This window comes from Pipistrellus kuhlii, unplaced genomic scaffold (assembly GCF_014108245.1).
Source record: "Pipistrellus kuhlii isolate mPipKuh1 unplaced genomic scaffold, mPipKuh1.p scaffold_m20_p_24, whole genome shotgun sequence".
In the NCBI taxonomy this organism is placed as follows: Eukaryota; Metazoa; Chordata; class Mammalia; order Chiroptera; family Vespertilionidae; genus Pipistrellus; species Pipistrellus kuhlii.
This window is the reverse complement of record NW_023425523.1, coordinates 7,475,848-7,501,089: the sequence shown is the minus strand read 5'-3', so window position 1 is coordinate 7,501,089 and position 25,242 is coordinate 7,475,848. Positions and strand designations below refer to the sequence as shown.

The window sequence follows — 25,242 nt, the reverse complement described above, 5'->3', positions numbered from 1 at the left end:
TGTGTGTGTGTGATGTGAGAGCCCAGCAGTGTGTGTGTGTGTGTGTGTGAGAGACCTGAGTATGAGATGTGAGAGCCCAGCACGGACCCACGTACCTGGCTCTTCTCCGTGCGCTCGCTGGTTCCGAATCACTTCCAGCAGCTGCTCGGCCGCCTGGTTCACGGTCATGTAGCGAGGAGGCTCGTAGATCTTCCTGCCCCTGGGTAGGACACAGGCTGCCATTGGTCTCAGCCGTGAAATGCCACCGTGCACATTAACCCGGCGCCCCCAGGAACACTCGGGGACCACGCCGGGCTCTGCTCGAAGCCCGGGCGGCACCCGTGAGCTGACGTGAAAGCACCGACGCGGGGGTTTCCCCTGGGCCCCTCGAGCTTTGCTCACTGCTCACCGCATCTGCCCTCTGCGCTCACTGGCATGCTGGCAGAAACAAAAGTGCCAATGACTGGAAGACAAATGTCTAAGTTACCTTCATTCAAATGATACCTTAGGCAAAAATCATCCAAAGAAAGCGTCCGTTTGTTCTGTATCCCAGCTTAACTGGGTCCTATTGCGCTCATGTCACTGCCAGGTTTGACCCCCACATTCCTCTCTTCACTTCCTCTGCTAACAAAATAACCTCCACAGGAAGCTGGATATGTCTACGTCTGTGTGACGCAGATGCCTACAGTGTTCGCTCAGTGATCAGAATAAAAACAGGGCGTGGCAGCTTATGAAACAGTTGATACAGATTATTTTGTGACTTTCGAAACAATTCTGAGGCAGCTGTCTGAAAGAAATACAGCACAAGCCACGAGCATCATTTTACATTTTGCAGTAGCCACATGAATGAAAGTTTAAAAAGGACAACATCAATAATGTTTTATTTAACCCAATGTATCCAAATGTTACATGTCAACATTGACACCTATACAATTATTAAAGAGTTATCTTGTACCGAGTCTTTGAAATCTGTTACGACATCTACGCTCACAGCACATCTTGATCCAAATGCTAAATTTTCATTGGGAATACTTGAGCTGCATTTAGATTTCATAAAATTCGTGGCTATTGATAGATTTACACGTTAAAGTTGTTCTAAATCTACCGAAAAGCTTTCCAATAACTGAGCCGAGTATTAGTTTTAAATTAATGAAGCAATAAATTCAGTTCCTCGGGGACACCAGCCCCATGTCCACTGCCATCGTCACGTGGGAAGGAGCAGCTGACCGGATGCTGTCTCTCTAAGCGAGAAAGGACTGTCCCTCTTCTCTTCCTGAGAAGAATGAGTCTGGGAGACAAAAGTTACCTGCCCAAGGGCCATAACCATGGGCAGACTGAGGCCTCACACCCGTCTTCTGACGCCCCATTCATTCATTCACTCATTCATTCATTCCACAAAGAGTGCTGTGCCTGCCGGGTACTGACCACCAACCACGCACTCACAGGTGAACTCGCCAAGCCCACTGCCGGTTCCTCTCCCTCCCACTCCTTACCACTCCCTAAGATGACAAGCGGTCCGGTTCTAACGGGAAGGAAAGCTGGCTGCGACAGCCGAAGCGGGATCTGTGGATCGCTGCGGGAGGAAAAGCATTCCCAGAGCAGCACTCACCTGATGAGGTTTTCCAGCGACTGCTCCTTCACTTTGATGTCTGTGGGAAGTGAAAACAGTGTGACCTTGGGATGTGATTGGTCCCTCTATCCAAGTCCCACATGGGAACCTGAGTTTTGGGGCAACACTCTTCTCAAGTTTCCAGAAAGCTCGTGTGCTTGTATTTAGCCGCTTTCCAACAGAACCATGGAGGACGGGAGCTTGTGGCTGTGCGCAGGGAACGGTGAGGAGGCACACCCAGGCCGGTCCCGAGGCCACCCCGAGGGGATGGAAGCTCCTCTGAGAGGAGAAGACGCGGGACGGAGTCTGACCAACACGGGCATGCGCGGCCCCTACCACTGAGCCTGCGGCGTGGCGTGCACGTCTACCAGCTGGTGAGGTCTGGGCGTGCTCCTGTCCTCAGCTGGTTTTTAGGCCCCGAAAGGTTAGTCACAAGGCATGTAACACAAACAGTGGGGGATTCTGATTGCAGGGGGAAAGTGACGTTTGCCTTCCTCTGAACAATCAGAGATGCCCTGACGACTTAAACACTTAAAAAAAAAATATAAATATATTTTATTGATTTTTTTACGGAGAGGAAGAGAGAGGGATAGTTAGAAACACTGACGAGAGAGAATCATCGATCAGCTGCCTCTTGCACACACCCTGCTGGGGATGTGCCTGTAACCGAGGTACATGCCCTTGATCGAACTTAGGACCTTTCAGTCTGCAGGCCGACGCTCTATCCACTGAGCCAAACCGGTTTCAGCAAGAAGAAACACTTTGATACCAAACAGTCATAAAGGATCAGGCCTTTCCAGGCACTAACCTGGGTCAGGCCCGGGATGCCCCGGGGGCTGCCACCTGGGTCTACCCTCAGGGGGCCCGGCTGTCTGTGCGTCACACACTGGACGCTCTGGCGCTCGGCTGCACTCGTCGGTAGAAGGTAGAAGGCAGAATCCCGCCCCCGCCTCCGAGGAACTCGGAATACAGAATACAGTGGCGACAGCTGCTTCCTCTCACAGGCTCACAACAGGCAGGTCGGCCAGAGTTCGCTTTTGCAACAATAACTCGAGTGCAGCGGAGGGCTCGCCACGGCCCTCTCCAGCTCTCCAGCTCTCCTGAGCGATCACTCCGTAAACATTTTTCTTAGAAAGGGTACTTACTGTAAGGTTTTCAAAAGTGACCCATTCGTTCATTCACCTGGAGTTTCTAAAATGGCATCTGCTATAGTGAAGATTGTAACGTAATATTTTTTTTAATGATATGCTCTACAGAACTGTATTTTAAAAATGAAGAGGATTGCTCTGGCTGGTGTGGCTCAGCGGTTAGCATCAGCCACAGGCCAAAGGGTTGCAGGTTCAATTCCTGGCCAAGGGCACGTACCTCAGTTGCAGGTTCGTCCCCAGCCTATGTCGGGGCACATGTTGATGTTTCTCTCTCCCCTCCTCCTCTGCCTCTCTCCCCTTCTCTCTAAAAAAAACCAAAGGGGGAAAAATATCCTCAGGTAAGGATTAAAAAAAGAGAAGACTCTTGGGAGAATTTTTATAGGTAACCTAGAGGCCCAGTGCATGAAATTCGTGCATGGCGGGTGTCTCTCTGGTTTGAGGATTTGGCCCCATGCGATCTCATACAGGGTGGGGCAGAAGGAGGGTGACCGCTGTGAGAACGTGAAACAGCTTCTTCTCGTGTTGTTATTTATTAATTATTTTTCCACCCGAATAACTGTAACCCTACTTTTGCCCCACCCCGTGTTTCAAACCCTGTTCCTGCTTTTGTTAACGGAGCAAAGATATATTGTTTAGCCTTGTTTGTCTTTTCCCAGGAAAGCCAAGAAAAGAGGCAGCTCTTAAAGAGTTCAAGAGCCAGAACTCCAGTCTGTCCTTCCTGCCTCTCCACACAATGGAGCTTAATTGTTCTTTTAAACTTCCGCGTGTGCAACAGGCTAGTCCCAACCCCTGAGGGCGGGACCCCCGTCTAGCGCTTCCTCACAGTTCCAGAGGGACCCACCCTGCGTGTGCACTGGTGTGTGCACTCAGCAAGTCCTGCAGGCTGACCTCTAATGGCCTCTCCAGAGTTTCCGAAAGGTCAGCTACTTTTCTGCCCGCCCCGCACCCCCCACACCCCCATTTTATGGTTACACGAAGTTTGTGGGCGGCCTGCCTCTTAAGGCTCTCCTCTCCCTGTTCTGTTGTAAAGCCGCTCAGTTCTACTGTAAAACACACACAAGCATTCAGGCTCCCCTGAACCCCAACTTCTAATCAGCCAGCTGTCATACTTCACACATTGCGGACCAGTAGTTTATTGCTAGCTTTACCCAGTGGCCAGATAAGTTTCTATTGAACAAGTACAAAAACGCTTCACATAAATGTTAAAGGCACACTTTAAAATTAAATACCTGCCGAAACCGGTTTGGCTCAGTGGACAGAGCGTTGGTCTGCGGACTAAAAGGTCCCAGGTTCGATTCCGGTCAAGGGCACGTGCCTTGGTTGCGGGCACATCCCGGATAGGGGGTGTGCAAGAGGCAGCTCGTTGATGTTTCTCTCTCATTGACGTTTCTAGCTCTCTATCTCTCTCCCTTCCTCTCTGTAAAATATCAATAAAATATATTAAAAAAAATTAAATTAAATACCTATTGCATTTTGGAGTTATTTATTATATGCTCTTACAAGCTAACATCTTTTTAAAGTGTGATACTTGGTAAAACACTGTGTAATATGAAGCGAGAATTCTTGTGATCCGTTCACAATGTGTTAACTGAAACCAGGTAATGGGAAGGAGACTGAGGATTCGGCGGACACATTAGAGGAGGTAGATCACATGCAAAGGGCAAGACAGTAACTCCGTTAGGGCCTGAGGGCCACAGGCCCGAGTCCTGGCTACTTACGGCTCCCACCGGGCAGGACGCAGCCACGGGGGACGCATGAATCAAGCAGAGGCGTGAGGCACAGAGGGGGACCAGCTCCCGAACTATCTGAGGGATCAGCCTCCCGTCCCCACCCCCGAGAAACGCACACGTGGCTCCAAGGGGCCTGCGCGCCCTTACCCAGTAGGCACAGCGTGTGCATGCCGTTCTGTCTGTTCTTCTTCACTTTGTCAAAGAAGCTCTCCGGTCTCCACGTGTCTGTCCAGAAAACAATGGACACTGTCTCTCCAAACTTATACAGCTAGAAGAAACACACAACCCTCGTTAGCGACGGGGCCGTGCGCCGAGCGCTAGTGCACAGGTGACAACCAGAATAAAAAGCGAGAAGTGGACTCGAGAGGGGAGGTGGGTGGGTGCGTGGCCACCTAATCTGTCCCCAAACGGAAAAGGCATCTAAGTTCTCGTGGCCCGGCAGCCGGCGTGCTGCCGATGTGCCTAGTGTCTGTATGTGGTACAGGCTCGTAACCAACCAGCTTGTGACGCAGCGAGGCAGCTGCTAAAAACACCGCAGCACCAAGTATTTGGTAAGGAACAAAGCAGCAGGGACCCCTGAGCGGTCGGCGGGGTTCACTGGGGAACCGTATGATCCTGACCTAACAGGCTCGGAAGGAGCAAATAAATGACTGGAGGTCTTGGGGCAGGTTAGGAAAGAAGAACCTGGCACCGAGGTCCGAGGAAGGGCCTCCCGGCCCGGCCCCTCAGTACCGCCCCCGCCCCCTGCTGTGCATGTGCACTGGCCATTTGCAAGGATGCTCGCTGCTGCATCGTGACAAGTTCAGCTCTTTGCATTCTTTTTTTTTTTTTTTTTAAAGGATTTCAATGGTTGGATTTGTATTTTTTTTTAATTGATTTTTTTTTTTTAAATATATTTTTTTTTTTTTGTACAGAGAGGAAGGGAGAGAGATAGAGAGCGAGAAACATTGATGAGAGAGAAACATCGACCAGCTGCCTCCTGCACACCCCCCACCGGGGATGTGCCCGCAACCAAGGTACATGCCCTTGACCGGAATCGAACCTGGAACCTTTCAGTCCACAGGCCAATGCTCTATCCACTGAGCCAAACCGGTTTCGGCAGCTCTTTGCATTCTAAAGAGAATGCTGGGCCCTGGGATCAGGTTCTGAAATAGAAGTCTTAACCCTATGAAAACCCTGTAAGAGAAACGCTTGTTCAAGAAAATTACACAGGCAACCGCACAGAAACACTTTCAAGGGGCTGTGGTATCTCAGGAGCCCTGGAGGCGAGGGCCTCACTCACAGAGAAAGGGACGGGGCGCTGACACGGGCATTGCGATGCCGGTCACACACGGGCACTGGCCGCCTCATTCTCTCCGAGCCGCCGGATTCGGGGGATTAAAGGGCGCCTCCCGCCAGCGCTGCTTCCTGGACCCTGATTTATGGGCTGCAGCCATTCTCAGGCCTGCGGTGGCGCAAACTGCTTCTAGAATCCTGGAACGTTATGCAAACAGTTGCACCACTGGATTCCAGGACCTCAAGGAACAGAAGGACCCGTCTTTGAGCGGTTGCACAACCTGACACCTGCCGGGAAGCTGAAAAGCAACAGCGCGGTGACAGGAACCGAGGCTGCAGGACCAGCGGCGCTTGGCTGACAGGGGCCTCTGCGTGGTGACCACCTCCCCTCCGCAAACACAGCTGACCCAGAGCAAGACGTGGAGGCCTTACCAGAGCCTGCTTCTACAGATCAAGGCACGCTTTTGTCTGTTGGTTGGTTGGTTGGTTGGTTTTAACCTGCACTGAGTTACACAGAAAGCCGTTTATCTAACATGATATGGATTTGTCTGTTGAAGATAAAAACTCAACCCGGAATGGGCCATTTGGTTCTATGTAAAACACCATCTGGGTAGAGTGAGGAGAGACACAGTAAGGCACATGTTGGGCAGCAAGGAGCGATGACCTCAGGTGAGGTGGAGGCTGGGAGTGCTGTCAGGGCACCTCCCTCTGACGGAGCACCTGCGAGGACGTCCCCAGAGAGGCTGTCAGCGAGGTCGGAGGAAGGGTAAGACTTAGGCTGTGGCAGCTGCGCGCCGGGGCAGGCTGAGATGGCAGGGACAGAGGGACAATCTTGGGCAATATTTAAAATGGCACTTGAGCAACTTACCTAAAAATAACTATTGCCCGACTTGCCTCTAACCAGATCTCTACCTTATGACATCTTCCCATAAGCTAACCCGCCCTTTCCAGCTCTGCAATGTCCATTCCTGTCCACTCCTACTAAGCAATGTACCTGGATTCTTCTCCCTGACAGCCCTCAAAACCACTTGTCTGAAAGACATTAATAGTTTTCTAACTTGTTTCAATGCCACCAGTAGTCCCTTCATTTCCAAAGCGCAGATGCTTTGCAAACTCCATTTTATAATTAGGCTTTAAGGCTTTCATTATTTTATATCCATGTAAAAAATATTTTGTCACTTTTAAGTTAAAAAAAAATCTTCTGTGCACATGGAGAAATGAGTCAATTTAACTTGCTAAGACCATTATTAAGCCTCACGCCTATCTCTTATATGCCTGTGCTTTTGAAATCAGATCAGTGAAGTCTGTAAAGTGAAAGAAAGCTGAGCTGGCAGACTTGTCAAAAAGCGCCACTAAACCACATAATCGCAAGTTACTGGTTTTCCATACAGACTCCTGGTCTTGGCATTGGTTTTTAATCCTCATGCATCTGATGAGCATTGACGCCACACGGGTTTTTGCTGACTCTGGAAAGACTGTGTACAGGGCCGCACACGAGGCACATAAAACCGAATGACTAGGCCAGTGGTCGGCAAAATGTGGCTGGAGGGCCACATGCGGCTCTTTGGCCCCTTAAGTTTTAGCAAAAGCCAGCTTAGGAGTAACCTTATTAAATTAATTACAATGTACCTATCTATATAGTTTAAGTTTAAAAAATTTGGCTCTCAAAAGAAATTTTTCTCTCTCATTTTTTTAATTAAGGTATCATATGTGTACATACCTTATCAATCCCCATCCCCACCACTCCCTTACATGCCCTCCATCCCCAGAGTTTTTCGTCCATTGGTTATGCTTATATGCATGCATACAAGTTCTTTGGTTGATCTCTTATCTCCCCCATATCTCAAAAGAAATTTCAATCGTTGTACTGTTGATATTTGGCACTGTTGATTAATGAGTTTGCCGACCACTGGACTAGGCAGATAGAAGATGACGAGATTTATATCCTCACACACAAATGAGTGAATCCATATAGGAATTAAATGAAAGGATCGTCATTTAAAGCACATAATCCCAAAGACAAGATACAACTTGGGGGAATAAATACATAAATAAATAAGCAATTCAACTTGTTGCCTATCAATTATATGCATGGCGCCATGATGAAGTGCCATGGGAGGCGGAGTCCGTGATGTAACACACATACACACGGCACTCAGCACAGGATGGGTTTACCAGGATTATCTGAGTAGGCGAGTGGCACAATCAGGTCCACACAAAAAGCCAACTATAAATGGAGGAGAATGATGGCTTTTAAAGCAGGAATTAAACATTCTAGTGGAAACGGAAAAAGTGTTTTCCTAGGCCCATTATTTAGCAGGCGGTCAAAAACAATTCCAGTGATCAGACTAGAGAGCGAATTGGAGGAGTCCCTCGAGGCTACGTCACTGTGCAGGGTGCAGTCCACTTACTACCTGGCTTAGCCTTGTGCTGGGTTAGACTGTCACCTCCACGGCAGCCCGGGGACAATAAGAAAGCCCGGGTAATGCCTCTGAAAACCCCCAGGGAGAGCTGCTCTGGAGCCCACATGCTGGCTGCCACAAGTAGAAACCCCTTACATAACCAGAGCAACAGATGCAACAAGCGAGGTCACTTGCGAAACAGCCGGAGAAAGTGGATGTACCGCGTCATGACGAGAACATTTTACAACCTTGACCTGAGGTCAACCACAACCGAAAAGGCAGGCTTTCGTTGTTTCAATCGTTAAAATGTTTTATTGTAATTACAGAAACAGTCAACGCCACGTTACGGCACTGTATTATTTTCTGCGCTACCCTTGATCCCCTTCTCAGAGGTACCACGGCCTCCTCTACCCCATTCATTCGCTGGCTGCCCGCACGGCCAGCAGTGTCCCCATTGAGCAAGCCCCTGTGCCCTCGGGCTCTTTTCCGGAGCACTTAAGGTAACTCAGAGCCCGTCAGAGTACCAGCGTGCCAACTTCCTCCCAGGGCCCGCACTTGTCTACATAACATTTCAAAGACTCATGGGCAATAGAGATGGAAAAGGCCGGTTAGTTGACCACACCTGCCCTCTCTGCCAGCAGAAGCATGTGAGGGAAGAAATCCTACCACTTTATGCTATTTTAACGACGTGAATTACTAATAAGTGCTGTTTATATGACGTGATTTCATCCTAAAATCGCTTGTTTTTTAAAGCAATATTTCTTTTCCAAAATTCAGACGGCATTACAGGGATCCAGACAGCGATGCTGCCACACCCAAAGCCAATACAACGGAGCTAAGCATTAAATCCAGGTCAACAACATCTCCAAGCACCAGCCACTGACAAGGAAGCAGCCCTGCGGGGCGTTTTGAGAGACAGGAGATGAGAACCTGGAGCCCCGCCCTCGTGTGTATCACCTGAAAGGCATTCGTCTGTGATGGTGAACACATACAGCTATTCCGATCATTCCAAGGAAAGGACAAGATAACATGGAACAAGAAAACATTTGTTTGCTCTAAACCAGTGGTCGGCAAACTCATTAGTCAACAGAGCCAAATATCAACAGTACAACAATTGAAATTTCTTTTGAGAGTCAAATTTTTTAAACTTAAACTATATAGGCAGGTACATTGTTATTAACTTTAGGGTCCTCCTAAGCTGGCCTTTGCTAAAAATTCAAGGGGCCAAAGAGCCATATGTGGCTGACGAGCAGCGGTTTGCCGACCTCTGCTCTAACCCCTCAGAACCAAGACTGTCGGATTAAAAATAACTAACTTTACACACTAATAACCGCAAAGTTGGCTTAAAAGCTTCCTATCCATGGCTTTGGACTCTTTCACAGGTTCTTTTAAGAGACGCTGCAGGCACAGAAGGTAACACTGCATGGCAGAGCATCCGGGAGAAGGTGAAGGCTTTTGGAGTACCGAACCACTTTATACGTAATTAGATTATATTTACTTCTTAGGTAGGCTCACATTCATGTAAGACTGAAATCCTTCTCTAGTTAATTTCAATGGTCTATTCCAAGGGGAGGAAGGGGAGACCTAAGTTATAGAAAAACAGTATAAAAAGTTTTAATATAAAAAAACTGAGTTCACACCAATGTAGTATAAAATAATAATGTCTTATAGTCCATGAGATATGATAATTGTAAAAAAAATAAGCCCTTTTTTAAAAAAACCACTTCCCCGTGGTTACCTGCAGACCGCAGCAGCCCACGGCGTTCAGGATGGAGGCGTTGTGGATGACGCGGTACGGGATGCCCAGGCTGGTGGCCCTCAGAATCAGGTCGCTGTGTGTCGTAGCCCTGGGAGGAGAGCAGACCGGGTTGGGGGTCAAGTAACCAACCAACCTTTTTTTTTTTTTTAAATTTAAAAAAACTATTTTTATTGATTTTTTTATAGAGAGGAAGAGAGAGAGATAGAGAGTTAGAAACATTGATGAGAGAGAAACATTGACCAGCTGCCTCCTGCACACCCCCTACTGGGGATGTGCCTGCAACCAAAGTACATGCCCTTGACCGGAATCAAACCCAGGACCCTTCAGTCCGCAGGCCGACGCTCTATCCACTGAGCCAAACCGGTTTCGGCCCAACTGGCTTTTTAAGACAGTACAGCCACAATCTGTCATGCGTTCATGCCAATCAGAGGGACGAGGGCACTGCCTTCCCGCAGCTCCTGGGCTGCAGCAGGAACAGTCAGCGTGCACATGCCCTTTGCGAGGCTGCCGGTGGCAGCGGCAGGGGGAAGGGCAGCTTGCCTTGCTCTTCTGTCCCATGCACACCTGCACAGACACCCGTGGGTGGGTCCCAGCAGCTCAACTCCGGAGCAGCGACTCCCACGCTTTTCGGGGTCAGGGCCCAAATATGACAGAGCCAGAGCTACTCCTTGGTCTCTGCTCTGTTCCAAGGGGTGGTTTTTGTACTTGAAATCCAACATGGCGGGATGCACAGAGCGTGAGCATCGCCTGTCCATCTTGGTGGCTGCAGTTAGAGCTGGAGCTGATAGAGCTGTGGCTGATAGAATCAGCCGGATTTCACCCCCATTCGGCAGTCACATGATATAGAAGTGTCTTCCCTATTGCCTTTCCTTTTTGGAACTGAATCAAATGCTTATAATTAGGTAAGACTGTGTTGAAGAGAGAATATACAAGGGTGGGCAAATGTAGAGGTACAGCTGTAAAACAAACAACTACAATAGTAAGTAACAATGCCAGAATAAACTGATTTGTGTAGTCACCACTGTTCGCCTCCTTCTGCCCGCCCTGCATGTAAATATAAATGCAGAGCCTCTGACCACATGGCTTCAGACGGCATCACTAAAGAGGCCTTTCCCCCTGAAAGCCCGGGCCTGCTGGGCCGGCAGCATTAGCATGTTGGAGCCGCTCGGACAAGGCATACCAAGTAGGAAGATCAAGGGCTGGCGCCCCAGGAGGCCGTCATAAGCAGATTAACGGCTGCCCCCCCCCCCCGACCCCCCGAGGAGGCCTGTTTTTAATCATCCACATACAATAAAAACGAGTATGAAAATCAACCATTAATTTGATTTAGAGTAGGCTTCTAAAACATAACACGGATGGCAGTTAAAAAAAAAAAAAAAGGTTCTTAATAGCACAGCCAACAGAATTTCACGACTTATCACTACGATGAAGGAAGACTGAATCATGGACTTTGGTGAGTGATTTAAATAGATGAGCAGGAAGGAAATCTGGTTGAAAACTGTGTCTCTATCACAAGTTCATTTAAAATGACCAGATGCGGTTGGGATGCTAGAAGACTAATGACCTGGCAAAGGGTTTTGATTCTATGGAACTGACATGAATGTGATTAAATAAGCCCCCCAGATTTCCGCTATAAAAATGTGATGATAACTGGTATTTTATCATCACGATTATCTAGGTTATACTGCTTTCATGAGAAGGAAAAAAACAAAACAAAACTGGTTTGAGACACAGCCTTGAACCAGTATACTGAGCACTCCTTCCATGCCAGGGCTCGGGGAAATGCTTCATTTATGGGGGCTGGAAAAGTGTGTGTGTGCGTGCGTGTGCACACGCAAAGACAAACATTACTATTTATGGGCACATGGTTCTGTCACAATCTCACACACACACACACACACACACACACAGGACTATGGAGTCACATGCCCATAAATGGTAATAAATGTGTCTTCATATGTGTGTTCCTTGGAATTGCTAAGAAGGCAAGTTTAAGAGGAGATCCAAGAATGTTTCGATCAATGGCATCAATAAATTAACGAATATCATGGTGACCAATTTGAATGTGTAGCACTTGGTATGCTTCTGGTTAATTCTATTTGATGGCAGACATTGTACTGCCAGGTTTGGTAGAAGTATGGTTGGAGACCTGGAAATTCACTAATATTTGCAATGACCTGGTAAAGATGATACTCTCATGAACTACTGGAAGCTATAAACTGGCACCATCCTTTGGAAAACTAATTTGACAAGATAACGTCTATGTTTGAAACTTTTGACCATTTTTTTTTCTTGGTATTTTAAACCTACTTTAGAGAATCTATAATAATAAAAGTGTAATATGCTAATTAGACTGGACAGCTGAACGACCTTCTGGACGTCCTCCCAGACAACCTTTCAGATGAAGCCGGGACTGTGAGGGCTGAGGCAAGCCGCCGAGGTTGCAAGGGCCAACCTCCTTGCACGAATTTCGTGCATCGGGCCTCTAGTCTACCATAAGAAAACAATCTAATGAGTGGGGATGGGAAAGTGGGAGGAGAGAAGAATCGTATACATTAATCCCCATGTGGCAGGCTTAATTACATTGAAGAAACAAATCGGCTAATGATAACAATGAGGATGCTTACTAGACAGTTAGGAGGTGCCCAACAAGTGCATCACATGAGGTAAAAACACCCCAATGACCTACTTGAGGGTACCCAGAAACAGGTGAAGAAAGGTGTATTTTTGCATGTGTACATCATGAGGGAAAAGGCATCCATATAAGGATAAAATAACCATGTGATCATTTATGTTATACTAGAGGCCCAGTGCACGAAGATTCATGCAAGAATGGGCCTTCCTTCCCCTGGCTGCCAACACTGCCTTCGCTCCAGCCCAGAGCTGCCTTTCCACCTTCCCACACTGCCCAGAGTGGCTGGGCCGGTGCAGAAAGCCTGAGTCATCACCATGGCAATGACACAAGCATCCCACCCCCAACCGCTAGGTGCCTGCATATGCAAATTAACCCGCCATCTTTGTTTTGGGTTAATTTGCTTACCCACTCCTGGTTGGCTGGTGGGTGTCACGCATCTTTCTCTTTGATTAGTGTAGATATTACTTTACTACAGCTTAGAAATATTTTAAAAAGAACTTAAGGTTGTACAATTTTGCCTTTAAAATATTTTTTTTAACCAAATAAGGGGAAAGGGCCTTAAAATGTAAACAAAGGACACGTTTCCTGCTGTCATCCACAAAGAAGCATTGCAGTGCCTTGCTGCATTCTGTATTCCCTTCCTGGTTTGCCCATAACATCCGCCCATACGCTAATTCTTCAAGGCCCAAGTAAATTTTACACATCCCCTCCCATCCTGTCTCCAACGACTGTGTCCTCAACTATTATATCCCAATAGTCATCCAGTGGGTGAATAAAAAATAACCAGAGCACAGCAATTATTACATAAGTCAGAATCCAGGATTATACCTGGTTAGTCACTGACACGGGACAAACAATTGCCTGAGAATCCAAAAAAAGAGAGGGGGCACTTGCTCCTGAATGAAATAAGGGAGGGGTCATAGGAGAGGTGGCACATGAGCAGGGTCTCAGAGAACCTACTGTTCTACTAAACAGAAACGGGGGGTGACGACGGCCAATGCTGCTGTATGGTACGTCTGACAGGACCCAAGTCTAATAATGATACCCAACCCCTGGCACGTCATACGGCTACCAATCACTTTCTTTCTAACAGACACGTGCACACCATCATTCCATTCTTTTGAAAAACATCCTTGGTGGTGGGCTCACAGTGATTAGATTATCCTGATGTTCCTTAAACATGCGACATAAATCTCAGGTCACCAGCTGGAGACAAAGAACTCTTCTGCCCGGCGTGACACCAGAGATGGATGATGCCCGACAGACAAGGGGAAGCCCAACCTCTTAAGTCCTGGGGAGGGGCAGGGCTCCCTAGTGGGCATGAGGAATTGAAACCTGAGCTTGACAGATGCTGAATTTGAGGCAAGTAAAAGGACAGTAATATTGTGAAGGGTGAGATGATTAGACAGGAAAAGGCCCAGGCAAAAGGAAGCAGAGATGCTTGCAATTTACCTGAGAAACAAATGGCAGGTAGGACGCTGGATAACGTAACAGGCTTACTTACGCGTGATAGACTAGCTCTGTCACTGTTCTAAGTGACCGCCTCAAGAACAGCAGAAGCAACGGTATACACCCCTCCCAAGCACCTCTTCTTCATTAACATCGAAGACGATGAAGTTCAAACTAGACAGAGCCCATGCAAACAGCGTCCCCCATCAAAACCGGGCAGGTAAAAGGTTTTCAATGTAACAGAATGATTCTTATTGATTAAAAAAAAAAAAAAAAATTAAAAAAAGAAGGAAATGCAATTAAAATGCGAATACCTGCTTTGACTTACCCAAATGGATCACCAACCACAAGGAACGCCACATCGCTGACATCAGCACCCTTTAAAATATTATCGGCTTCTTGCTCCACTTCTTCTCTGTCAGCGAGAATCAATTTCCTTCCGTAGAACTCTTCCTGTGGATGCAAGTCCAGGATCAAAATGAGACGGCAGGGGACCATTTTCACACACGGGCACCAATCTTTGTCTGGGGCTGGTGTGGGTGATTTTGGCAGTTATCCAAACAGACCATTTGATCCAAATTCATCACTGAGTTCGCAGTCTATATCATGTTGTAATTAAACTCTGTCTTTGGGGCTCTCTTCATATCCCAAGAGGAGGCAGACCTCCTGACATCTGAGGCTTTTTGCATCTGAAATCTACCTCTAACTTTGGATCCAGTAAACCAGGCAGAGCATTGTAGGGTAAACAGGGAATCTGTGTGTATGCCTGAGCCTTCCTTCGGAGACACAGTAACACAGAACAAGCGTATTAAACAATAATTATAGATGGACACGGGAGTTTGGGTTTGGTTGAATTTTTCACGGGAAAAATCTAAGAGACTTGGCTTAAAAGGTCACACCGATGACAAATGAAAGAAAACGAAGGTTTCGTTGTTTACAGGAGCAGCAAACATTCCTATCTAATTGCGGGAAAGACTAATTTAAAACGGCATGTCCTAGTTACTGCCAAGAAAGAAGAGGCAGGGGAAAAAGAGAATTCTGGAACATACAGGAAGAGCTCTGGGAGCGTATCCCCGGATGTCAACTCAGGAGAAGGGACCCCGGTCCCGACCTTCCCTGGAGGGCAGCGTGCGGGCGCGGAGAGGGCCTGCTGTGCTGGTGGTCAGGCAGTGGCTACAGCTACTCCGCAAGGTCAGGAGTCTCCTAACAGACTTCCTGGACAGTGACGTGTGGTCCAAATGCAGTGAGAGAGGAGGCGTAGCTAAGCAATACTATTCCTGACGTTTGCTAGAATCACAAGGATTACATGCTGAGTCCCACATTGTAAGGATTGCTGCAACGAAGGAATGTCTGGTTCTCACTGACCTGACAAGCAGCTGGCTATATGGACAAATGAGTTAGCATCTGGAGATGAAGGCTATCGGTCCACGAGGGATGGATAAGTGTTCCTAATGCTTAACTAGGATCTGTTTCTCCAACGTGAAAGGAAGATCCTCTCCCCTGTGATTCTTAGAATGTTCCAGAGGTTCCCAGTGACCATGATGGTTTTATGGACAAGAGATGTTCTTTATTTTTGCCTTCACCACACACATCTAGATGGAGTGACTCTTGAGCAGGGACCAGAACCTCACCTTTTAAGTCATTTTCTAAGACTCAGATTTTGGGTAAGGACAGATGGGGGGAAGAAGGGAATAGAGGTCACAGCTGATGGCCACAGTTTTCTCAGTGCCAAGTCCTTCACTGTCCTTTTCGCTGTTCCTCCAAGATCCGCCCACAGCTTTGGACAGAACCAGGAGGGAGCTGGTGTCCCGGGGAAGTGGGTTAGGAAGGGAGAGAGGGAACAGGTACACCGGGAAGAAACGGAAGATATTTTAGTTATGCCCAAGCACAAATATAGGGAACCCTGAGCTTTCTCCCCCATGCTCTGGCTCACGGTTATATTTTCTTCAGCAAGAAATGCTCTTGCCCTGACTGGTTTGGCTCAGTGGATAAAGCGTCAGCCTGTGGACTCAAGGGTCCCCCAGGTTCGATTCCAGTCAAGGGCATGTACCTTGGTTGCGGGCACATCCCCAGTGGGGAGTATGCAGGAGGCAGCTGATCGATGTTTCTCTCTCGTCGATGTTTCTAACTCTCTATCCCTCTCCCTTCCTCTCTGTAAAACAAAAACAAAAACAAAAAAAACCCCAAAACAATAAAATATATAAAAAAAAAGAAAAAAAAAAGAAACGCTCTCGTTCACCCCCTTGTTATCGATAAATCGTATCTACAATAACAACATGTGTACTAATTCACTTACATTGGGCTCTGTGCTCAGGCACTGTTCTGAAAACTTATGTAGTACAGGAGTTCATTGAGTCTTTACCAGAATAGGAGGCAGGCACTATGTTTTCATCCCCCTTACAGATCAGAAGAAGAGCACAGAGAAGCCACATGACTGACTGCCTGGGACACAGAACCTTAGCTGACTGCACAGCTTCACATCACCAAATGGGGCACAGGCCGGAGGCATTCTCTGCAGGGAGCTGGGGCCCCGAGGTTAGTCCCCTTTGGCCAGGAGGACAGAGGCACTGCTTCCTCCATTTGCCCTGCAGAGCTGCATAAATATGACCATTTTCTATTCGGACCACGAGATAAATGTGACTAAAAGAAACAAAATACAACAAAAAGACTAGGAATGCATTGTTTTGAAACAAAGCTCAAATCCCACCTATTCCATTATATGCCCTGACCATCCCAGATGAAGCAACACCTATCCCAATTGTAATGACTAATCAGTTAATTACTTAACGTGAGACAGCTTCTACTACCTGTTTGGCAAAAGTGAGAATGTGGACTTAAATAAGATCATGTAAGTTTTTTCCAGCAATATAATTTTATAGTGTCCCCCTCCCACTTCTTAAATTGTCCATTAGTATGTATGTCCTCCTGGGTATAATACAGATATATCACGAGTCACTTGCCAACAAACATCATAGTGTACGTCCCTGTATCGTGCACACAGGTACATTATACCAAAGGCATGTAATTATCCACAGAAATTGCCTAAAGAAATTCAAGATGTATACATCAAAATTAGACTCACCATCTCTAGTTTAACCTTGAATACTAGACAACACAGAAATGACACTGGCTGTTTGGCTGTGACGCTGAGAGGACAGAAGACCTGAATTTTTCTAGGGCACCTTTTCGTTGGGAAGAGCTGCTAGACTAGGCAATTGTAAAATTCCCTTCTTCCTCCTATAACCTGCTCATCGATCCTTTGCATCTTAGTTTACATTGCACTTGGAGTTTGACGATGAACCTAAACTTACTCCCTCCTCCAAAATTCAATGGGTCCTCAATGACAGCCACCTATAACGTATGATACACCAACGAACGCTGTGGCTACTACACCGGGATCACATAACACATACAGGCGGTGTTTGGGTACCAGCCTAACTGGGAGCTGTGTCTATTTTAAAGGTAAGACCTCTCTGGATAGACACAGGCAGATGGGCAATCACCATCCCTATGGAAATACTCGGAAGGGGAGGCTCTCAGCGTGGATTCTGAATAAGTAGCCAACTCATGAACTAGCCCTCCACTCAGAAAGGATTTCTTGGTGATCTCATGAAATAAGGGATTCTGATAACCATCCCCAGGACTGAAGACAACTCTCCCTTCCTATTTACTGGAGAAAGCCGCAACATTAGACTTGCACAGTGAGACAAAACGCCCTTTCCCCTCCAGGTCACTTGACTGGTGTACAATCCCACTCTCTCTCCCCAAACCCTTAAGGAGCAGGGGAAGTCTTTGAAAGGGTTTGTTTTGACAAGCAGACCCGCAAATCCGGTTCTGCTTGGTGCTGTCATGGAATCGGCTGCAGGCCTGCAATCTTCCCCGCGGGCTGGCACCTACCAGGGCTTCCTTCCCTACGGTCAGGATCGAGGTGTAGGCCTCCAGGTACACGCGGCTGCAGCGCCTCACCACTTCCAGGCCCTTGACTGTGATATCCTTGGCATCGCCCAGGCCCAGGCCGATCAGGTAAAGCATTTCCAAGTCCGGGGTGGGTGGGAGACTGCAGGACAAATGGACAAGAAAGACAGGCATTAGCTACCCCGAGGATCCCCGACGTCTAGCACTCCAAGAGGAAAACCAACACTCACCTGGAGCCTCCGCGGGTCCCAAGGAGGGAGGCTGGGGAAGCTGACTTCCCGCCTCCTAAGTAAGGATCGGTCAGGAATCAGCGTTCCTAAGCAGCCCTGTCCCGCTTTTCCTCCTGCTCCCCGCACAGAGCAGCAACCTGCCGGCGAGAGGATGGGCGTCGGTCCTCCCCAACGTGCTACCTGCAGCCTTTCCGCGGGGGCAGCCGTTCAGTTCGCGCCCAGCCGGGACCCACGCCGCTCGCTTTACCGGCGGTGCCGCAAAGCGCCGGCGCGTTCACGGCACTTTACGACAGCGCGCCGGCTTCCGCGCCGCCGAGCGCGGCGGGAGGCTCAAGTCTAAACCTGAGGTGACTGACGTGCCGGCTTCTGAGGAGGGACGAGGCCAGTGGTTCCGCATCGCTGTCCGAGCGGAGGGTACGTGAGGGAGCCCTGCTCCTCCCGACACGATGGAGGAAAAGGAGGGAAGGAGGGAGGGGAGGGGCCTTCCGATTTTGCCCCGGGGTTGCCCGAGGGCACAGTTCCTTTTCCCGCCGTTTTGTTCTGTTGTGATTCAGCGCCGGTCTCCCCGCTGGGGAGGTCTGCTGGGCACCCCAGGCCGCCTTGTCTCCCCGCTGAGGGTCCCGCTGGGCACCCCAGGCCGCCCGCCTCCCCGCTGAGGGTCCCGCTGGGCACCCCAGGCCGCCTTGTCTCCCCGCTGAGGGTTCCGCTGGGCACCCCAGGCCGCCCGCCTCCCCGCTGAGGGTCCCGCTGGGCACCCCAGGCCGCCCGCCTCCCCGCTGAGGGTCCCGCTGGGCACCCCAGGCCGCCTGTGTCTCCCGCTGAGGGTTCCGCTGGGCACCCCAGGCCGCCTGTGTCTCCCGCTGAGGGTTCCGCTGGGCACCCCAGGCCGCCCGCCTCCCCGCTGAGGGTTCCGCTGGGCACCCCAGGCCGCCAGTGTCTCCCGCTGAGGGTTCCGCTGGGCACCCCAGGCCGCCAGTGTCTCCCGCTGAGGGTCCAGCTGGGCACCCCAGGCCGCCCGCCTCCCCGCTGAGGGTCCCGCTGGGCACCCCAGGCCGCCTGGGTCTCCCGCTGAGGGTCCCGCTGGGCACCCCAGGCCGCCCGTGTCTCCCGCTGAGGGTTCCGCTGGGCACCCCCGGCGGGTCGTGGGGCCTGATTTCCTCGGGTTTGTCCCCTGCCCACACTCGGGGAGTCCCAGGGGGCGTGTCGGCACCAGCCTCGGTCACCCTCGGCTTCGGCAGCGCGGCTCCTCCCGCCCGAGGGGACTTCAGGCGTCACCCGGTGCTTCCACAGGGGGAATTCCTCCAGAAGCTCAGACGGGCGGGCGGGATGGGTGGTGTTTACTGTAAATGCTCTGGGTCGCTCGCTGGTGGCGTCAGCCAGAGACTAATTTGCTTAAGTGTTGATTATTCAGAATTCTCCCGCTGCTTCCCCTCGATGCCTTGACTTTATGTGTCTCTCTCTCCCCTTCCCCCCATTCCATCCACCCTTTGCACTTACACTATTTTGTTTTATTTCTTTTATTTCATTCATTTCATTTCACGATGTCAAAGAGGACAGGAGAGGGAAAGGGAGAGAAACATCAATGATGAGAGAGAATCATGGGTCTGCTGCCTCCCGCACGCCCCCCACTGGGGATGGAGCCCCACAACCCCCGCCTGTGCCCTGACCTCCTGGTTCAGAGGTCCATGCTCAACCACTGAGCCACCCAGGCTGGGCTGCTCTTACACACTTTTAATGAGTGATTCCACCTATTCTCCCTATGTGGATCCATCCCTCACACCATAAGCAAAGATCTTCGAAGATGTCAATGGAGAAACCTACTAACAGTTTTTTAACTTCCAGGAGAGAACATAGGAGGAAATATTTGTGACCTTATTTAGGCAGATTTAAGTCACCTCGCCTGTGAAACAGAGATAATGGAACCATCCCCCATAGCAGTGGTCGGCAAACTCATTAGTCAACAGAGCCAAATAGCAATAGTACAACGATTGACATTTCTTTTGAGAGCCAAACTTTTTACACTTAAACTTCTAACGTCACTTCTTCAAAATAGACTCGCCAAGGCCGTGGTATTTGGTGGAAGAGCCACACTCAAGGGGCCAAGGAGCCGTATGTGGCTTGAGAGCCGCGGTTTGCTGACCACTGCCCCATAGCATTATTGGGAGGATACATATCAAGGGCTCAGCACAGTGCCAGGCAGTTGGTAATATTGGCAGGCAGAGAGATGGAGTTTGGAATTTTATAGTTATCTGGTGTCTATCAGGTTATGGTATTACCGTTAGCCTCCTTTATCCCACCTGGATTGGTTCTCATTCTTTTTCCCATTCACGAAAGTTCTATGAAACAATGTAAGTTCATTCATCATAGACCAATCCTCTAAATACAATATTTTATTGGTTCATAAAGGGTCATTTTAATCAAACATTATTCTACTCTGATATATTGTTTTTGAGGAAAAATTTTCATTCCTCTCACTCTGCCATTGAGTTTAGCGCAGTAACCTTGGTTGGCAACAAATAAATGTGGATCCAGCAATTTGTTCATGCTTAATGAAGAAGGTGGCTAATGTTGCAAATGGAGTTTATTTTTTAATATTTTAGTAAGCAATTTACCAGTGAGCGGATAAGATGTGCACTTAGTATCAAAAAATTAAATGTTTACACTTTTTTTTAGATGTCCTACACCAATAAAAAGGAAAATTGTGGTACATTCATACAATACAGTACTAGATGGACAGCAATGAGAAAGAACCAAGTCCCAAGACAAGAAAGGCCCTGGAGCAGAAGATACTATGGAAATGGGCCGTAGCTTATATATAGCAAAGTCCACAAAATTGTAAGTAGTTTGACGAATTTTTGCATATGTGTATAACCATGTACCCACTTCCCAGATCAAAAGACAGCCCATTCCCTGCATCACAGAAGACTCCCTTTGTGTCCTCCCGTGAATGCCTTCCCCTCCCCAAGGTAACCATTATTTTACTCTGGTACTATAAATTAGTTTATCTATTCTTTTATTATTATTATTTTTTTAAATATATATTTTATTGATTTTTTTAAACCGAGAGAAACACCGATTAGCTGCCTCCTGCACACCTCCTACTGGGGATGTGTCAGCAACTAAGGTACATGCCCTTGACTGGAATCGAACTTGGGACCCTTCAGTCCACAGGCCGAAGCTCTATCCACTGAGCCAAACCAGTTAGGCCTCCTCTCCACTTTCTGTCTACTATAAATGTGTTGAAATCACTATTCATTTTTCTTTCTTTTTTTATATAATCTTTATTGTTCAGATTATTACAGGTGTTCCTCTTCCCCGCCCCCCCCTGCTCCCCTCCACCTGATTCTCTACCCCAATCCATGTCCTTACTCCCTGCCACTGTCTTCATCCATAGGTGTAAGATTTTTGTCCAATCTCTTCCCGTACCCATCAGACTCCCTTCCCCCTGAGAATTGTCAGTCCACTCCCTTCCTATGTCCCTGATCCTATTATATTCACCAGTCCATTCTGTTCTTCAGATTTTTTATTCACTTGATTTTTAGATTCACTTGTTGGTAGGTATGTATTTGATGTCTTTTTGTTGTTCATAGTTTTTACCTTTACCTTTTTCTTCTTCTTCCTCTTCTTAAAGAATACCCTTCAGCATTTTATGTGATCCTGGTTTGGTGGTGATGAACTCCTTTAGTTTATTCTTGTCTGTGAAGCTCTTCATCTGACCTTCAATTCTGAATGATAGCTTTGCTGGGTAGAGTAATCTTGGTTGTAGGTTCTTGCTGTACATCACTTTGAATATTTCTTGCCACTCCCTTCTAGCAAGCATAATTTCTGTTGAGAAATCAGCTGACAGTCATATGGGTACTCCCTTGTAGGTAACTGTTTTTCTCTTGCTGCTTGTAAGATTCTCTCTTTGTCTTTTGCCCTTGGCATTTTAATTATGATATGTCTTGGTGTGGTCCTCTATGGATTCCTCTTGTTTGGGGTTCTGTGCGCTTCCTGGACTTATAAGTCTATTTCTTTCACCAGGAAGGGAAAGTTTTCTGTTATTATGTCTTTCAATAGGCCTTCAATATCCTGCTCTCTCTCTTCTTCTGGCACCCCAAAAATCCAGATGTTGGTATGCTTAAAGCCGTCCCAGAGGCTCCTTACCCTATCCTCACACTTTTGGATTCTTTTTTCTTTCTGTCTCTCTGGTTGGGTATTTTTTGTTTCCTCATATTCCAGATCTTTGATTTGACTCTTGGGGTACGTTGACCTACAGTTGAGTTTCTGTATATTCTTTATTTCAGACAGTGTATGCTTAACTTCTGACTGGTCCTTTTCCATTTTTTTGGTATTCTCATTAAGGTCCTTGAAGGTCTGTCTCTTCAAGTTTCTCAGCGGTTTTTAGAAGATTCTTGAGTAACCTTATAAATGTGATTCTGAACTGTGTCATCCAGTAGTTTACTTTCCTCTATCTCTCCCATTCACGACATGCTTCTGTGTCTCTGCATTTTGGTTGCCTCCCTGTGTTGAATGAGTGGCTTTGTGTGGTAGGTGACCTATAGGGGCCACTAGCTCAGCTTCCCCAATCACCCGAGGTGGTTGCTCTTGGTACACTCTTTGTGGGCTGAGTGCAAAGTCTTGGTATAGTTAAGCTTTGATTACTGTTGGTACACTGACCTTCACCCCCCATGTATAACTAGATCTTTTCAACCAAAATTAAACCCTTGTCTATATCAGATTGCAGAATTACTTGGAGTGGATTCAGTTTCCATTTTCTAAAACCTAGGCAGGGCTTGGGATATGATTCCCCCTAACCTCATTTCCTTGCATTTTATTCTGTTTACTTGGTTTTCTGTTTGTTTTCCAGCAATATTTTCTGTTGTAACTTGGAGTGGCAGTGTTACTTTTCAGCATTTTAAACAACTCGCCATCAGAGCTCATTCAGTCTTTTGAAAATAGTGACTTATTTGGGTCCTGACCCCTAGAAAAATCTGTATTTTAATCATATCTTTGCTTCTGGCTATTGCTGATCTTTGGTCATTCACTAAACAATACTTGATGAAACTCTATAATAGTGTCAACAGTTTATTCCTTGAACACTAGTTGCAGGAACAGTGAAAAGCTGTGGTCTGGAGCCTGGGCTTTGGAATCAAGTGGTGTGAACCCTTGAAATCAGACTCCTCTTATTAGCAATATAACCTTCGGAAAGTCCCGTAGTTCTCAATTGTATTACGTGTAAAATTCAGATAATAAAGGTACTTCCCTCATAGGACTATCATGTGGATTAAATGGGGTAATGCTACATATTTGAACAGCTTTGAAAGTGTTTTGTACTTAGAAGTCATTCATTAAATGTCAGTTTCCTTTATAGATATTACTGTCTTTAGGGTTTTCGTGAGGATTAAATGTGACGATATAAGTAAAGTGTATGTCAAAGGGCCTGCTGATATTACTATTAAGCCCTGTTATCTTAAAATTTTAAACGTTTTAGGTTTGATTTTTAATGGAATGGACCTTTGTGGTTTTACAATCCTTTGCCTAGAAGGGTCTCTGTGTGTTTTTAACCTCTTAAGTACTTTCTAATAAAATTTTTTTGAAGTCATGGCATTCTTGTCTGTATTTTCTCTTGCAATTTCTTTCCTGAGCTGCCAACCCAGCTGCCCAATCACAGGCCTGCTGCACTTAGTGTTCTGCTAAGAACTGAACCTCTTCCCATCAGACATGCTCTCTTCCCCGGCCGCCTGCAGTGTGGAGTGCGCAGCCACCCTGAGCCCTCAGCCTTGCTGGTGCCGACCCGTCAGATGCATATGTCGCTTCATTCTAATTCCTCATTCCAAGGCCTGCTGTTCTCCAGAATTACCTCATCACTTCCTAAAACATTCCAGGCTCTGGGGACATATAATCCATTATAACACTGCTCTAAATATTTTCCCCCCAAAATGCTTTATTTGCTTGAAATCCTTCAGTGTTTCCCACCACCTTGAACATAGAATCCAGATTCCTTGGCATGGTGTGTATACGGCCTTTGGTGTTCTGGTTGGTGTTTCTCTAACTGCATCTCTGACCTCTGCTGCCTGCCACTCACCTGCAGTCGGGACCCGGGCGCGCCCCCTCCCAACTCCTCCCCTCTTGCCCCCACTCTCCTTATCTCCCCCCCTCCCAACACCACACCACCTCTCCTCAGCGTGCCCCTTCCTCCTGGGTGCTCCCAGCTCAGCTCTCACACTTCAGTCCAATGTCACTTCTTCCAGGCCCTGCTTCTCTTTCTCATCCTCTCACCTGGTAGTGTCATTCTTCCCATTTCCTGTTCCTTCCATGGTACCAAGCATTTCTACTGTCTGCGTTGGTCTGAGTCTTCCCTAGATTGGCAGCTCCCTGATGGCAGGAACTGTGTCTTGGTGTCCTGTCGACTAGAATGTCCCTATGCAACATACTTAATAAAAGTTCATTGGATAGGAACGTGTCTGGTATCTGATTTCTTCACAAATAATTACTGTTGTCCACAATTACAATGCTTTTTACACAGATGTTGTAATGCAAAGTAGGTTTCCTCTCAAAATAGTCACAACTGTTGGATCAAAGAGCTTTGAGATGAGAGAAAGTAGTTCAGGCATACAAGTGGCAGTGAATACAGGAAAGCCGTTTCCCTGCAGAGCTGACCCTAGCTGTGTCAAGTTACGCCCAACTTCAAAGGTTAAGGGCACTGGTGTCCTCAAAACTGCCCTCGTTTCACACACCTCTGCAGCCTGGGGATCCCCAGGGCTCCCCTCACTTCTGGCCAGCTGGTTTCAAATTTGGGAGGTTCCTTAATAATAGACCTATCACTGGGGAAATTCCAAGATGTAAAGGCTACCTTACAGGAAGGAACCTGGAAAAAGGGGCACCCACATTCTTTATCCAACAGTCAGAGACCATCAAAAAACAAGCCTGGCCCCTGGAACTAAAGCATTTGCAAAATGCTTGTGTTATAGTCCAGGATTCGTGTACACTTGTCTGTTTCACTCATACCAAGAAAGGATCGTGATTTGGAGGAAATGAACCAGGCTCTCAAGATGCCTGCACTCCTGTGTCCATTGCAGTGTCATTCCCAATACTAAGATGTGGGAGCAACTTGAGTGTCCATCACAGG

At 47.6% G+C, this 25,242-nt stretch overlaps 1 protein-coding gene across 3 annotated transcripts in view; it reads right to left on the bottom strand.

Moving 5' to 3' along the window:
• Nucleotides 1-18,302, bottom strand: part of DPH5 (diphthamide biosynthesis 5) — a 21,148-nt gene extending 2,846 nt beyond the window's left edge. For 2 of the 3 annotated variants that reach the window (XR_006742590.1, XM_045586964.1), the window contains exons 1-7: nt 18,132-18,273; nt 17,884-18,043; nt 14,315-14,439; nt 9,882-9,990; nt 4,614-4,734; nt 1,589-1,628; nt 96-199 (exon numbers count right to left, since the gene is read on the bottom strand). Coding sequence is in view for 2 of the 3 variants with exons in the window: in XM_045586964.1 (XP_045442920.1) it covers nt 96-199; nt 1,589-1,628; nt 4,614-4,734; nt 9,882-9,990; nt 14,315-14,439; nt 17,884-18,018 (634 nt within the window). In the remaining variant the exon portion in view is untranslated. Of the gene's footprint in view, nt 1-95; nt 200-1,588; nt 1,629-4,613; nt 4,735-9,881; nt 9,991-14,314; nt 14,440-17,883; nt 18,045-18,131 lie in introns of all 3 variants that reach the window. The other variant, XM_036453258.2, reaches the window with a different exon arrangement.
• Between the last annotated feature and the right edge of the window lie 6,940 nt (nt 18,303-25,242).